Raw genomic sequence first — 16,179 nt, forward strand, 5'->3', positions numbered from 1 at the left:
GAAGGTTACCTTGTAACTTGTAACTTTATAGAAGAACTTAAACTTGCAGAGAACCCCTAGACCCCCTTTTTTTATTTTTATTTTTTATTTTATTTATTTATGTTATGTACTTTAATTTCTCATACTTAACATATTTCCCATGTCTGTTTTTTTATTAAAAAAAATTTTATGACATTTTTGCTATTGTACCAGGTCATTTATATTTGTAATGTACCTTTCTCACTGGTCAATAAAAGTAAAAAAAAAAAAAAAAAACAATTGTATTACTTAATTTGCCCGTCAGACTTTTATTTTGCTATTTTGCTTTAGGCGGAAGCGGAAGTGGAAGTGAGGACCGGCGACTTATTTTGAGTCTGGAGGTTAACGTAATCGCGCGGTGCAATAATTCACTTTAATGCCTCAAAATGCCGACAGAAAACCTGAGATGGGAGACTTTAGATGCTTTGAAAAACTCTCCGAAGGGGAAACTAAAATACAGCCCTGACTGGCAGGAGAAAGGAGAGGTAAGACATGCAAATCGCCTCCTTTAAATAATGGTAGGTTATATTTTAATTTCCACTTATTTCTCGTGGAGTTATAAGTGAAAAAGCGGCATATAAGCAACATCAACATAATTGTCAAAGGCATATACTTAACTATTACGTGCTATATTTTTTGTCTGTGAGTAAAACAAACAGGCTGGTTGTATTTTACTCTTTTAGAGTTTATCAACAACATATGACACATGCATATCTGATGAGATTTATATATTTTTTACTGATTACAATAACACGTACAGTACAATTTTAAAAGCACTTGTTAAATTTTGGTCATAATGCCTGTATGTACACATTGGAAAGTAGAGCTAATAAACTTTCAATCGACACCTATTTTGTGTTGGTCAAGACTTAATTTTCTCATCGGCCCACCGGTGGCCCTTTAAGGGTTAAAGTTGTTTTAAAAGTAATGACAAGTATAGTATATCGAATTATATTTCACCCTTGTGTCTTGATTCTTTGCTGTCTTGTTTTGCAGGATATTCTCTCAGGCTGTATTGAGATCTCCAGTCTGTCTCCTCTGTCAGGGCAGATCTTAAATAGACTGAGCCCTCGACCGCTGCTAAAGAGCTGCTCTCTGGGTTCCTCCATCCGTGACACGAGTCCCAGTGTTTATGATGATGCTCCAGTCTGCCGTTCAGTTCCTATTAGTCCAGATCAGATCTCACCCAGCACCTCTGCACCTCCAGCCTCCATCCACACTGATGAGGAGGTGGTGACATCACAGCTGCTTTGACATTGCACAACTGGTCACTTTGAAACTGTCATCATGCATTTGTCTTTATGTTTTATGATATCAGAGAGCAGAGGACACACGGGAAGCTCCAGTTGTGGCTGTCAGTTCTTCTCCATCGATCTCCGTCCTGTCGCCTCGAGCAACGCAGATGGCCGGTTGCATCAGCATGTGTGAACAAAAACACAGGGCTAAAGCAAAGGTACAACTGTAGCATAAAACACACCAATTAAAACTTAAATCTGTATGTTTTTGTTTACTGCAAATGCAAAAGTGATTGAGCATTTTCTGTTCACTTGGGTGAATCTCACACCAACATTTCCAGGTCTAATTTTACCACAAAATGAACTTTTCTCTCTCTCTTTTTATTACATTTTTTTTTTTGTAATTCAGACAGTATGCATGGATACTAAACTACACAATAGGGCTGTGCGATTTGGACAAAAATTCACATTGCGATTATGTTGAAAAATATTGCAGTTTCGATATGATAAACAAAAAAGTACACAAAATTTTTTAAAGCCTATTTTTAAAGCTGATGTATGCAACTATTTCAGTCTTAAAATACATTCTTATATCTTGACTAATATGCAGAGACAACTATAAGTAAGCCATTAATATTTACATTTTCACAAAAACTGTAAACACTGCCTCTGCGTGGCACTATAGTCAAGTCAAGTGGTTTGTATTGCCGTTTCAACCATATACAGTTAGTACAGTACACAGCAAAACGAAACAACGTTCCTCCAGGACCATGGTGCTACATAAAACAACATAGGACAAACACAGAACCACATGAGACTACACAGACTAAATAACATGCCTATATAAAGTGCACGTGCAAACGTGTGCAAAAAGTACGGGACAGAACAATAAATGTCTGACAATGAACAGGACAATAGACACAGTGCAGGGGGGGGTACTATCTGACTGTTTAAACAACTGCAGACGAGGGGCGTAATAATATAAAAAAAAAAACAATGTTTATTTTTGCAATTCCGTTCGGTGGCACAGAAATTACATATTTCAGCTTTAAGATTTACGCATTTCAAATTTGTGACTTAAAAAATAAAAAAACACTTTATTTTGTTAAAAGATTACACAATTACATTTTAAGGAATTTTGTTATGAAATTGAAATGCATGAATCCTAAAATTAGCGTTTTAGCCAAATTATTTTTTTTTACAAAAATTAGATCATGTTTTGAATATGCTCTACTGCAAATAAACAGACTTGAGAGTCCTCCCAAACTCAAACCTTTTTCACTACAGCCAAAAGTAAACAATTAAATAAACAAAACAGTGAAACAAACAGTTTTCTTCATATTCACTTTGTACCTGTTTTTGTCCACTCGGTGATTTTTATCATTTATAATTTTTTCGAAACAGTCAATATTGAGTATTATAAATATATTATTACATATTTTTGTAAAATAATATTTATTATTATAATTATTATACAAAAGTAATATATCAAACTTTTATTTTGGCTGGAAATGTAGGAGCAGTTTCTGTTTGCTAAATACAGGTGGATTGGGGGTCTAAAATGTTCTGTGATCGGATCACAAAAAGCACATTCAGAGGTAGTCAAAAACACGTTACCACATTGCATTTGAGTTGTAAACGCTAATCCATCCAGATGCGTCCCAGACAGCAGCGATGCACTACGACATGGCTTTAAAAGGAAATAACCATCCAAACTGACAATTTTAAGAAGTGCCTACATGTACATTTTACATTTATTAATTTGGCAGATGCTTTTATCCAAAGCGACTTACAAAAGAGGAATAATAATACATCATTAGCGATTCATCTTGAGACGTTGGAAAAGTGCTGCATTACAAATTTTCACTATCATCAGAATAGAAATATACAAGACAGATTAGAGTGCAATAAGAATATATATAATTATTATTATTACTTTATATGAGTAAATGGTTAAGTGCTCATGGAAAAGATGTGTTTTAGCCATTTTTTTTAGGACAGAGAGTGAGTCAGGTTCACGGATGGAGTTGGGAAGGTCATTCCACCAACGTGGTTCAGTGAAACCGAAAGTCTGGGAAAGTGTTTTGGTGCCTCTGTGTTGGTCCAACAAGGCGCAACTCATTAGCCGACCGCAGGCTTCTGGTGGGAACGTAGCTCTGCAGAAATGATTTTAGGTATGCTGGAGAAGACCCAGTGACTGTTCTGTATGCCAGTATCAGAGCCTTGAATTTAATATGTGCATCAACCGGCAGCCAGTGGAGTGAGACAAAGAGTGGTGAAACATGCGCTCTCTTTGGTTCATTGAAGACCAGATGTGCTGCTGCATTCTGGATCATTTGGAGAGGTCTAATAGCACATGCGGGGAGGCCTGTAATGAGAGTGTTACAGTAGTCCAGTCTAGTTATGACGAGTGACTGAACAAGCAGTTGTGTGGCATGTACAGAGAGGAAAGGTCTTATTTTTCTGTTATTGTAGAGTGTAAATCTACATGATCTGTCCAGTCTTTGAGATGTGGTCTGTGAAATTTAGCTTGTTATCGATGGTTACCCCTAGCTTTCTGACCGTTTTGGAAGGTGAAACTGTAGTTGGACCCAGCTGCACGGTGATGTTGTGTTCAACAGCAGGGTTGGCTGGAAAGACAAGGAGTTCGGTCTTGGCTGGGTTGAGTTGCAGGTGGTGTTCCTTCATCCAGGCCGAGATGTCTGCCAGACAGGCAGCGATTCGAGCGGTCACTGTGGTGTCGTTGGGCTGGAAAGACCAGTAGAGTTGCGTGTCGTCAGCGTAGCAGTGGTAAGAGAAACCATGTGACTGGATGATGGGTCCCAGTGATGTTGTGTATATAGAGAAGAGAAGTGGCCCAAGCACTGAGCCCTGAGGTACTTCAGTAAGTAACTGATGTGGCTTGGATACCTCACCTCTCCAGACTACCTTGAAGGACCTATCTGAGAGATAGGAGGTCAACCAGTCAAGCACAGTTCCTCTGATGCCCAGAGTAGAGAGGGTGGAGAGAAGGATCTGATGGTTGATTGTGTCAAAGTCTGCAGAAAGGTCCAGCAGAATCAGAACAGATGATCTGGATTCAGCTTTCGCCTGTCTCAGTGACTCCGTGATAGACAGCAGGGCAGTCTCAGTGGAGTGTCCACTTTTGAAGCCTGACTGATTGTCATCCAGCAGCTTGTTCTGTGAGCGAAAGGCAGAGATCTGATTGAAAACTGCCCTTTCAGGTATTTTCACCATGAATGGAATGAGAGAGACTGGTCTGTAGTTTTCCACGTCTGTGGGGTTCAGTGCAGTTTTTTTTTAAGCAGCGGGGTTACTCGAGCCTGCTTAAATGTACTGGGAAAAATGCCTGTAAGTGGTGACGTGTGAGTGCAGGTAGGATGGACGGAGAGATGGCTTGGAGAAGGTGGTAAGAAATGGGGTCAAGGGAACAGGTGGTGGGGTGGTTGGAGAGGAGTTAATAGACCTCAGTTTCAGTCAGACGAGATGAAATGGGGATGGAAGAGCTGCATACAGGAGGCATGTACATGCACAAGAACTCTGCAGAGCTTCTACAGTGTGTCTGATATCAACATGCAGTGACACGGTGACAAGCACACACATCTGAAGCCCAGTTAATACAGGAACTACACCAAAACACTAAATCTCCGGTGCGCTGTTTTAGCTTTTTGCACTTTAACATCATGCAGTAACACACTGACGTAATGATTGATGTAGGTTGATATTAAATCCCAAAACAAGTGTTCATTGGAGACGCATGTTAATATCAGGTCTAAAGGGTCAATTGTGACGTATAAATAGAAGTACGTATGTTTTCTCTCTCTGTCTGTCTCACAGGTGGAGTTGAGTTTGAGACAGGAGCAGCAACAGCGTGTGGTTTCTGCGGTGGCCTGTCGTGAGTTAGAGCAGCTCAAACGCTTTGAGGAGTTCATGGAGCTCAAACAGAGACAAGAATACCAGAGTATGAGAGACATGATGGAGAAAGAGTAGGTGACCTCTGACCTGGCTCTGTTACACTGACTTGTTCATTATAGATAAGTGTCAGATTTACAATGATGATATTTCATGAGCGTTGATGATGTATTTAAAGGACACAGGAGAGTCTCGGCCGTCAAGAGAAACTACGAGAGGAACACAGACACAGAATGAAGGTGAGTTATGGATAAGAAGTGTTCCTTCAGCAATTAAGTATCTTTCGCAATCCTCAAGATCAAGTATCATGTATATATCTTTGTCATATCGGCCATCAGTCACCCTGCTCTCAAGATATTAGAACAGGCAGCAAAAATAAGATTTTTTTTATCGAAGATAAGAATCAGTCGGTCAGTTTCTTAGTTCTCAAAAACATTCTGCTGTGAGTGTATTGTGACTTTGATTGCCTGTGCAACAGATCTCGAACCTGCGTCTGAGGGAGGCGGAGCAACAGCGTCTGCGGGAGGCGGAGCTTGAGCGGCAGAGGCAGATGGAGGGCAGAGAGAGACTCCGAGCGCTTAATGCCATTCAAGAGGAAGTGCTACAGCTCAACCAGCTCTTGCAGCCGGCTCCGCCCACACAGACAGGCCCCGCCCCTGACCATACCTCTTACATCACCCGCAGTAACCAGCTTTGCTCACAGGTGTCAGAGGTGGTGCGGACCACATCAGAGGTGAATCAACATCTGTTTCATCTTACCATGAGTTTTGTGGGCCCTTCATGAGGATGGGCCCAAGCTTAAATTATTAACATCAAAATAACATTAAAATATGTAGGCATTATGACCAAAACTGAACAAATGCTTTTAAATTTTGATAATTCAATAATAATTTTGCACTGTACATATTATGGTAATTGGGCAAAAAACTAATCATAATCTCATCAAATATTCATGTGTCATATGTTGTTGGAAAGCTCTCAAAGAGTAAAATACAACCAGACTATTTGTTTTACTCACTGACAAAAATGTAGTGAGTAATAGTCTAGTATATGTCTTTGACATACATGTTGCTCAAATCCCCTTTTTTTGGTATAACTTCACGAAAAATAAACAGAACATAAAATATAACATACCATTCCTTGGAGGAGGTGATTAACTTTCAAACGAGTCCACACACAATGTAATCAGATGCATAGATCATTAGATAATCCACATGAAGCACAATGTCCTCACAGCATTTTGCTCTCTGGCTACAAACATGTTAGTTTTCCTGGATCAAATGACATCATTGGAAATGCTGTAGGATCATGTAATGCTAAACCAATCGGATTGGGTGCAGATTTCTCCAACTAGAGGTGATAGTCCTCCACATTTGGGCAGAGAGTCATGTGATCATTCATTGTGATCATTCATTGTAATTACATATGCCACCAGGAGATGGCGCCAAGTACATGATACAAACACAATGATGCCTCAAATGACACAGAATGAAACTCACTCTACAATGAAACATTACTAAAATAATGTCTTCATGCTATGCAAACATTTAGTCATTGTTGTGTTTGCATGTGTAATTGGTTCTTATGTACAATTGTTATGTTTTATTTGTTTGGAGTCGTTTTTTGGACACTTTTTAGTAATGCGATAACCTTTGATTTTGGTTATGCCAATAAAACAGGAAATCTTTAAAAACACCTTCAGAGCTTAAAGAGATAAAACATGAATTGTTTTCATTGTGCAGGGTCAGTTTCTCAGTGTGGAGGACATGACGGTGGCAGAGCGAGCACTACAGGAAATGAGGTCACTGGTCAGAGCTCTGCAGGAAGAGGTGGCAGAGGCTGCAGAGAGGAAGAGGAAGGAACAGGAGGAAGAGGAAGAGAGGAAACGACAGGCTGAGCTGAAAGCCCAACAAGAAGAGCAGAAGAGAAATGTAGAGCAGGCCGCTAAAGAGAGAGCCAGAAAAGAGGGTGATGAATGAAGCAAATGAACATGCATGAAAACATGTATTTTTTTTTATCCACCCTCATGTTGTTCCAAACCCAGATGTTAGGCAGAATGTTAACTTAATCACCATTCGCTCTCACTGCATCAGGCCATTCAATTTTGTGTTGTACGGAAGAACCTAATATGGGTTTTTGAACAACACGAGGGTGAGTAAATGATGACAGAATTTGTATCTGTTTATTTTTGGGGAACTATCCCATTAATGCCTCTCTGAACACATGATCTTCATCTCTACAGGTCTGCAGATGAGAGCGGACGACAGCACTTTAAAGTGGTACAACGAGCTGCAGGAAGCGGCCGGTCAGTGTGCTCGGTCTTTTGAAGACCTCAACGCTAAAGACACACAGGTGAGACGTTTATCAGCTTTGTGTGTCATTCTGTTCGATGTGGTGTTCTATTGGATAATTATCTTTTCTTTCTCCCTTTGGTTTTTATATTATGAATGTGTGCAGACGAAGAAATTAAAAATGGAGCTCCAAAAGGCTGCAACCATTCCTGTGAGCCAGATAGCAAGCACTTCAGGTGAGACAACAGGCATGTTTATATCACACTGATTATGCTTTAACCCTTGTGCGACCTTCGGGACACTTTTGTCTTTTTCATTTTTTCAATCATTTTGGCTGTTAATGCCAACGGCATACATGTTGTCAAAGGGGAGTATTTTGGGGGGAATTTTGATATTTCAACCTCAGTTTCTATAATACATCTATAACACACTGTGTACACAAAATAGTCACACTCGGGGCCTTCAGGACAAAAATGTCCCCATTGAAACCCATTAAAACGGCAATATTTAATCCCAGTGCCATTAAAGCATAAAATCATGAATTCTATGATATTATGCTTTCCTTCTGGATGGCTTCAAAATCTAAATGTTTTATATTTTCCACCAGATGGCGCCATTTTTCTCATGTTTAGCCTATGGAGCAAATACATGCTTTTTTCCTATTTTCTGTTTGCTGTATGTGTGTGTGTGTGTAAAAAAACAACAGTGGCATTATATAAACAAACTGGCATTTAATGGGTTAAAATCCTGAAAATGAATGAATATTTGGTAGCTATGATCAGGACTGATGATGGTTAAAACAATTATCTCATTGAAAGTGCAAAATAATTGTTTAAGGACCCGTCAATCTACACCTGCGTCAGACATGCTTGTGTAGGTTCTCGGGTGAGTTGCATCATAAACATTTATCTACATTTATGCATTTGGCAGACACTTTTATCCCAAGTGACTTACAGTGCACTTATTACAGGGACAATCCCCCCGAAGCAACCTGAAGTTAAGTGCCTTACTCAAGGACACAATGGTGGTGGCTGTGGGGATCAAACCAGCAACCTTCTGATTACCAGTCATGCGCTTTTGCCCACTACGCCACCACCACTCCTAAACATAAAATATTTAGGTCACTTTGTCAAGATAAATATTGTTTAATACTTAGAACACATCTTGAGATCCCTTCAGATTTGCTCTCAGTGTTTTGAACGCAAGAATGTAACGCATGTTTGTTTTGTTCTGCTGAAGGTTGTTTTCTTCACTGTATAAACTGTGTGTTGCTCACACAGCTGAAGTTTCACTTACTGCCCTCTGGAGTAAACAGGTGGTACTACACGCTTTCATTTCTCAGGAAGCTTCCTTATACAGGGGCATTGCGATTAATTGCGTACATTTTTTTAGCGCATTATTTTTGGTAAAATGAATCGCACTGAATTAACGCATTAAATCGACAGCCCTAATTACGATACCTAGAATACCCACGTGCAGCGTCAATGAATCATCATCTTGCAGCCTTAGCTTAGTGTTCCAGTTAAGCAGGTTGTCAAGATATATGGTGAATGGGGAATTAAATTGTGGTCTGTTCTCAGCCTAAACCGATCATATCACTTCAGAAGACCTGGATTAAAACACTTGAGTCGTATGTATTACTTCAAGCTTTAAACGGTTAAAAAGGGAGCATTGAAGGACACTAAGTTTCATAAAGGTAGTCCATGTGGTTTATGTGTCATGCTACAAGTCCTCTGAAGGCGTACGATAAAAAGTTTACATGTCTATTTATCAAAACCCTGATCATTTCATATCTCATGTAATCACAGTTTCTTGATTTTTGGAAGTTATCAGCATATCATTGTGCATATAAATGCAGTCAATGCCATTTTCATATAGTGTGAAATGCCAACATAAAGTCTAATTTATCCAAGGCGGATTTTACACCTCATGCTTGTAACCTTTCCTTGTTTGCATGAAGGTTCCCCACTGAAGGAGATCTTTGATAAGATCGATAAGCTGTTATCAGGGCGATCCGTAACGTCCAGTGGAAAGTCTGTGTCCACATCGCAGCATCCACACGGGCAAGAGTTTGTCAGCTATAAACTGGCAGAAAAGTTTGTGGTGAGAAAATCTCTTCCTTCACTACCAGTGAAATGTTTGGACACAACTTTAAAAACCTTTTGATCTAAAGTGCATTTGTGTTTCAAAGAATCGAAAGCTGCAAACTCATAAAATTGATGGCAGAAATCCATTTGCAGAAACAAGGAGAAGAGGAGGTGGCGTCTCATCATGAGGCAGCGTTCCCTATCGCAGTCGTGGCGTCAGGCATGTGGGAACTTCATCCTAAGGTTGGAGACCTTATACTGGCTCACCTCCATAAGATGTGCCCGTATGCTGTGCCACACTACCCACCTATGAAAGATGGCATGTCTGTAGAGGAGTATCAGAAGTATGTATTACAACAAACATCCGTGAAAACATTGTTTATTTGCTCTGATTTATCAGTCATTTATAGCAAGAAAACTATTAAGGGAGGCTCTGGGTATCTCTGACGCTGACTATCACACCTGGAGTCACGAGTTTGAATCCAGGGTGTGCTGAGTGACTCAGTCAGGTCTCCTTAGCAACCAGTTGGCCCAGTTGCTAGGGAGGGTAGTGTCACATGGGGTAACCTCCTCGTGGTCACTATAATGTGGTTCTCGCTCTCGGTGTGGCGAGGTTGTGCGTGGATGCCGCGGAGAATAGCGTGAAGCCTCCACACGTGCTACGTCTCCATGGTAACGCGCTCATGTCACGTGATGAGATGCGTGGATTGACGATCTCAGCCGCGGATGCAACTGAGATTCGTCCTCCATCACCCGGATTGAGGTGAGTCACTACGCCACCACGAGGACTTGGAGCGCATTGGGAATTGGGCGTTCCGAATTGGGGAGAAAAGGGGAGGAACACCCCCCAGTTGTTCCAATCCAGTTGTTTTTAAACACAAAAGCATGTCCTGTGTTAACAGCCAAATTCCTAATCTGGTGTGACGTATGTTGAATGTGCTTTCCCAACAGGATTCTGGGATACCGAGTGGATGACTCGCAAGTAGAGGGTCAGGATAGTTTTCTGAAAAGAATGTCGGGAATGATCCGTCTGTATGCGGCGATAATCCAGCTGAGATGGCCTTATACTAACAAACAAGGGGTGCGTGCCATCAAACACATGCACTTTCATTTACATCACAACATGTCAACATAACCTAAAGGAATCGTTCACCCAAAACGTGTCATTCCAAACCCGTATCACTTTTTGTTCAGTGGAACAAAAGATAATTTTGCTGCGCTCATGCACTTCTACTCGTTCTCGTAAAAATGCACCAATACAATCTGTCGTACGAATGTCATTCCTTAAACATTCAACACACAAATAAAAATCATGTGATGTCCTAGTGAGGTTATTAAAAGGGCAAAGGCTGCGATTTAATGAGATAAATATATAGATTGCATGTGCTGGGCACTTCAAAGTGAACGTTGTCCCGACTTTTAGAGCTCCTTGATGTAAAAATAACATTTGTAAAAATGTCTCCTGCTCATTTCCATTCAAATGGCCTTTGACCAATAAAATGGGGTGTCATGACGTCATTCTTAAAAAAAAAATAAAAACACTTTGTTGCGTAGGTTTTGGTCTGCCCTTCAGCCATTTCCATACAGAATTTAGTATTATTATAATTTAATATTATGTCTGCAATTTATTTTAGCGATAATTTGACACTTCGAATGCGGCCTTCTTTCACGGGAATTCGGAGGATGCATGAGGTGTATCATTCGTGGGCACTCATTACCCACAATTCTTTGCTTCAACGGAAATGTCTTAAAAAAAATAAAAAACAAAACGCCAATTTGCCCGTAAATATGATGTTGAAATGCAAGTAATGCTAATTCCCATGTTGAAGTACCTCAGTAGACGGGTGCAGACTATATAATATGTATTACTATATTAACATATAATTAAAATAAAGTATTAGACTAAAAGTACACCAGTAAAATACTCCTTACATCATTATAACTCTCCTAAAATGTACCTCATACGTTCCCTTCCAGAGGGACTTTGTTCCCGTCTCACTCAAAGCGCTCACGCTTGTTAAAGAGTGGCGTGCTGTCATAGCAACCGTGAAACATTCCGTTTCCATTTGTCCTACAAAGGCCGTCTCGTTTAAACAAGGCTTGATTAAAGGAGGACGGTCTGTATACAGCAGCCTTCAAAGGACGCATCCTACCTAGCAGGCTGCCTTGACAACGAGAGACACCCGTCATCGTTGTGTGTCGCGTTAAAAGACCATTTAAAATCCGATTTGAGCAGCCAGAGCGTCCGGACTGAGACGCATCTGAAAAAAAATCATATTTCAATCGCATTTAATTTTGTTTGAATCACATTTCATGTGGTGCCGCACAAGCCCTCAAAAGTGAAGCCAAAACGTCTCGATCGCCCCCCGGTGGCTGGTCCTAGTATAGGTCATAAACCCCGCCTCCCCATGTTATTCAACGGGACGTGAGACCAACTAAACAATTAAATTACACTTCACATATCTTTTTTCCAAAGATAGTTTCTGTCATTTGCTGTCGTTTCTATCACGTTGATGTCATTTCAAGTGTTTGTTTTCAAAATAAGTTTGTTTTTAGTTATTTGATGCTATAAAAACGGTGCTGTGACATCATGATTGACAGCTGTGATTGACAGGTTCTCTGAGCGACGTCACTGAAGCACCAACTGACTTTTTTTCGGGCTCTTCGGAGGACTGAGGAGATTGGAGCTTTAAATTTAATATCTAAATTTCTATAATTAATTATTTCACACCGTCATAAGTCAAAAGTGCAGGGGCGTGTGCTTGCGATTGATTCAGCGAGAGTGGGGGCGGGGCCTTGATTTCACGGCTTTACTTCCTGCTCACTACTGCGCAGGTCTGGTCCCGAAATCGTAATTGTGCAGACTCGAGTCCCAAGATGTCAGCGCCATATCGGGACACTGGCGGCTTCAGTTCTCACCAATGGAAAAGAGCGAAGGGGCGTCATCCATCTTTTTTTACAGTCTATGGTCCAGACCATCAAAAACTCATCTGGAGAGAATCTGAATATGCCAAAAAATCTGATTTTTAGTGGCAGTCTGAACAATGCCTAATAATCACATTGTGTCACGTAGTGACGTGCTTTTCCAAAAATTAGAAGCTAACGTCAAAAACACAGAAACGGAAGAGGGCTTCAAAATAAAAGCGCGATTTAAATGGAAAAAATAATAGGGTTATTAATTAAATATAAATAAAACATCAGTTTTTTATTATAAATAAATTATATTGGGACACGTATTAAAAAATGTAGACTTTTGCAATCCACATAAAAAAATAGCAGCATACGAGTTTGGAACGAAACGAGGGTGAATAAATAATGACAGAATTCTATTTTTTGGGGAAACTATTCTTTTGACATGGTGATTCATGCTTTCTGCCGAATTGATCTTTGCTATGCAGTTGTGCTCATGTGTGTCTGTACTGGTTTATCAGCCTCATCCTCATGGGCTGAATCACGGCTGGCGCTGGCTGGCACAGACACTCAACTTGGAGCCTCTCGCTGACGTCACTGCAACGATTCTTTTCGACTTCCTGGAGGTACATTTTGCTTTTCTCTGAAAATAATCAGTGCTATTATATCTTTGTTTCGTGAGGACATCCGTATGTCATATGTTTACTTGTTTAGGTTTGTGGAAATGCCCTTATGAAGCAATATCAAGGCCAGTTCTGGAAACTGCTGCTGCTCATTAAAGAAGAATATTTTCCCAGGTACGACATGACCTCATTTCACCTCGGTGTACTGTTGTTTTGTCTTCTAAACCTCATCTGATTCTTTTCAGAATTGAAGCGGTCACCAGTTCTGGTCAGATGGGCTCTGTAACCAGACTGAAGCAGTTTTTAGAGGCAGGCTTTGTGTTTTTATGGCATATTTTGTGCACGCTGCTTTTTGCGCCATTGTGATACTCAATGTGACATCTTTATCTTCCCTAGACCTCTCTTAGAACAAAGCAGATCCCCTCTCCCAAGGGCCAGCTAAACTCTGCCTTCTGGAGGTCCTGATTGGTGGACAACTCTGCTGGATATTAACCAATCAAATACGCAGTTGCTGTGTACATAAGCATCTGTAGGATTCGTTTAACGTTAATATCATGCCATCCTAAATTCAGTTGTATTTTTTTTTATCAGTGCGTTTGAGGAACTATCAACTTTACTGAATTGGTTTTTAATATTTGCGAGCATCTTACTTTTAACCACTGTATCTGTCCAATTCCCAGTTATCCCACAAAGCAAGTCAATATTTAGTTTTTTCAGATCACCGCTGAACGCAAGCCTTATTTTCGGAATAAGATGTCTCCTGTGCATGTATAGGGATGAAATGTATATCGACATGGGATGTTTAAGAGTATACTGATTACCTAGAAAGTGGCTTTCATTTATCTTCACTGTAATGTAAGATACGGTTTGTGCAGAAGATGAAATAAAACATTAAAGTCACTTCAAGTATCGTATATGTTTAAATTGTGTTTTTCGAGGCCTGGAAATGTCATGGAAATTTCTAAATTATCTCTTAATATTTTAATGAGCTACATATTGCTTTTATGTACAGTAATGCCAAAGCCCTTTTCAAGGCAAGTCAGTCCACTCGCCATCTTTGGAACGCTCCGGGGCGGCATGTTCTATAAATAGGTAGTGCAAAATCCCGGCGGAGTATTCGCAATGGGTGTTTACTACGAGTAAAATAAGGTTTGTTGTAAACATTACTTGACGATACGTGGCCGTTTAACTAATTACACACTTTAATACCTCAAACGTGAATTTTTGAGCCATATTACATACTTTTTTTGTTTATATTAATTTGTATCCCCTTTTCTCCTACACACTGCCAGCGACTGGCGGTGAAGTGTCTAGTGGGCGTTCCCACTACTGGTCGCCTAGTAACGTTTATAAATAACATTCACGGATGTCATTCCATTGCTCTTGACAGCGAAGTGCTTTTCTTGCCGCTAAAAATAAACATTTTGGAGGGAAAAGACTAAATATAAATGGAATCAGTACATGAAATGCTTTATATCAAAGATGAATGAGAAACAAGGCGTGCTCTTTGCCATAGCGGCGGTTTATCTGCGTCGAAAACGCAAACGCCGGTCTGTCTGGGTCCACAAAACCATTCAATCTCGGAGTCAGCACGGCGAGTACCACCGGCTGGTGCAAGAGCTGTGGCTGGATATACCATATCCATATCATAGAGGCAGAGCACTGGACAATTGCCAACAGCAAGAATTAGCCTTTCATCCATCTTTCCGTTACTGCAGGAGCTGAGAGAGAGAGAGAGAGAAGGCTCACGTGAGCTCTCCCGTCTTCTCTCCTATTGGCTGTTGCTTCCGTAAGTCGCTCTTCATTTGAATTTGTCTCAACTTTGTCGCTGGACACGCCCACATCTAGTCGCCAGCGGTTGCGACAGCTCGTGTCGCCGGAAGTTGCTTTGCTCTCATTGAAAATGAATGGGATGTGTCGGTCTCGCGCGATGTTGCTGGCAGTGTGTACACAGCTTTAGTAGGTCCTCCTGGTGGCGCGGTTACTCGCCTCAATCCGGGTGGCGGAGGACAAGTCTCAGTCGCCTCCGCTTCTGAGACCGCCAATCCGCGCATCTGATCACGTGACTCGTTGTGCATGACACCCGGAGACTCACAGCATGTGAAGGCTCATGCTACTCTCCACGATCCACACACAACTCACCACACGCCCCATTGAGAGCGAGAACCACTAAAGGTGCGTACACGCTGCCAGCGACTTTATCGCTGCAGGTCGCCAGTGGCTGGCGGTGAAGTCGCTAGTGGGTGTTCCCACTACTGGTTGCCTAGTAACGTTTATAAATGACATTCACGGATGCCACTCCATTGCTGTTGACAGCGAATCTCTTTTCTTGCCACTAAAAACAAACATTTTGGAGGGAAAAGACTAAATATAAATGGAATCAGTACATAAAATGCTTTATATCAAAGATGAATGAGAAACAAGGCGTGCTGTTTGCCATAGCGGCTGTTTATCTGCGGCGAAAATGCAAATGCCGGTCTGTCTGGGTCCATAAAATCCCCGCGATCTCAGATACACCTTTCCACGCAGTATTTTTCTTAAAAATGTCCTTGTACGTGGGAAGAGACATATAAAGCACTGGAAAATTTCTAACAGCAAGAATTAGCCTTTCATCCACCTTTCCGTTACTGCAGGAGCTGAGAGAGAGAGAAAGGATCACGTGAGCTCTCCCGTCTTCTCTCCTATTGGCTGTCGCTTCCGTAAGTCGCTCCAAAGTTGAACTTTTCTCAACTTTGTCGCTGGACACGCCCACATCTAGCGCCAACGGTCGCGACAGCTTGTGTCGCCATTAGTCGCTGTGCTCGCATTGAAAATGAATGGTATTGAGTCGCTGTCGCTGGCAGTGTGTACGCACCTTAATCGTGACCAGGAGGTGGTTACCCCATGTGACTCTACCCTACCAAGCAACTGGGACAATTTGGTTGCTTAGGAGACCACTGTAAAAACACCGAGATGTGGCACAACGTCCGTCGAGTACGAATTTAATTAGGAACGCAATTAAATAAACAGACACGAAATGCGTTCAGTGTGAACAGCCCCTAAGACAGCTGACAACTTCATGCGGGCCACTGAAAATGAAATGGGCTGAATTTGGCCCACGGGC

At 41.1% G+C, this 16,179-nt stretch overlaps 1 protein-coding gene across 1 annotated transcript; it reads left to right on the forward strand.

The window, feature by feature from the left end:
* The first annotated feature begins 328 nt into the window (after positions 1-328).
* On the forward strand, positions 329-13,971 carry LOC127621090 (mRNA export factor GLE1-like). The gene is made up of 16 exons (XM_052094543.1): positions 329-503; positions 1,015-1,248; positions 1,337-1,471; positions 5,091-5,239; positions 5,344-5,404; positions 5,644-5,898; positions 6,908-7,133; positions 7,408-7,517; positions 7,623-7,692; positions 9,417-9,559; positions 9,697-9,887; positions 10,495-10,624; positions 12,975-13,079; positions 13,168-13,250; positions 13,322-13,385; positions 13,473-13,971. Exons 1-16 carry the CDS (start codon positions 405-407, stop codon positions 13,539-13,541), a joined length of 2,124 nt encoding a protein of 707 aa, XP_051950503.1. The 5' UTR covers positions 329-404; the 3' UTR covers positions 13,542-13,971.
* The last annotated feature ends 2,208 nt before the right edge of the window (positions 13,972-16,179 follow it).

The sequence above is a fragment of the Xyrauchen texanus genome, chromosome 27, assembly GCF_025860055.1.
Source record: "Xyrauchen texanus isolate HMW12.3.18 chromosome 27, RBS_HiC_50CHRs, whole genome shotgun sequence".
Lineage (NCBI taxonomy): Eukaryota > Metazoa > Chordata > Actinopteri > Cypriniformes > Catostomidae > Xyrauchen > Xyrauchen texanus.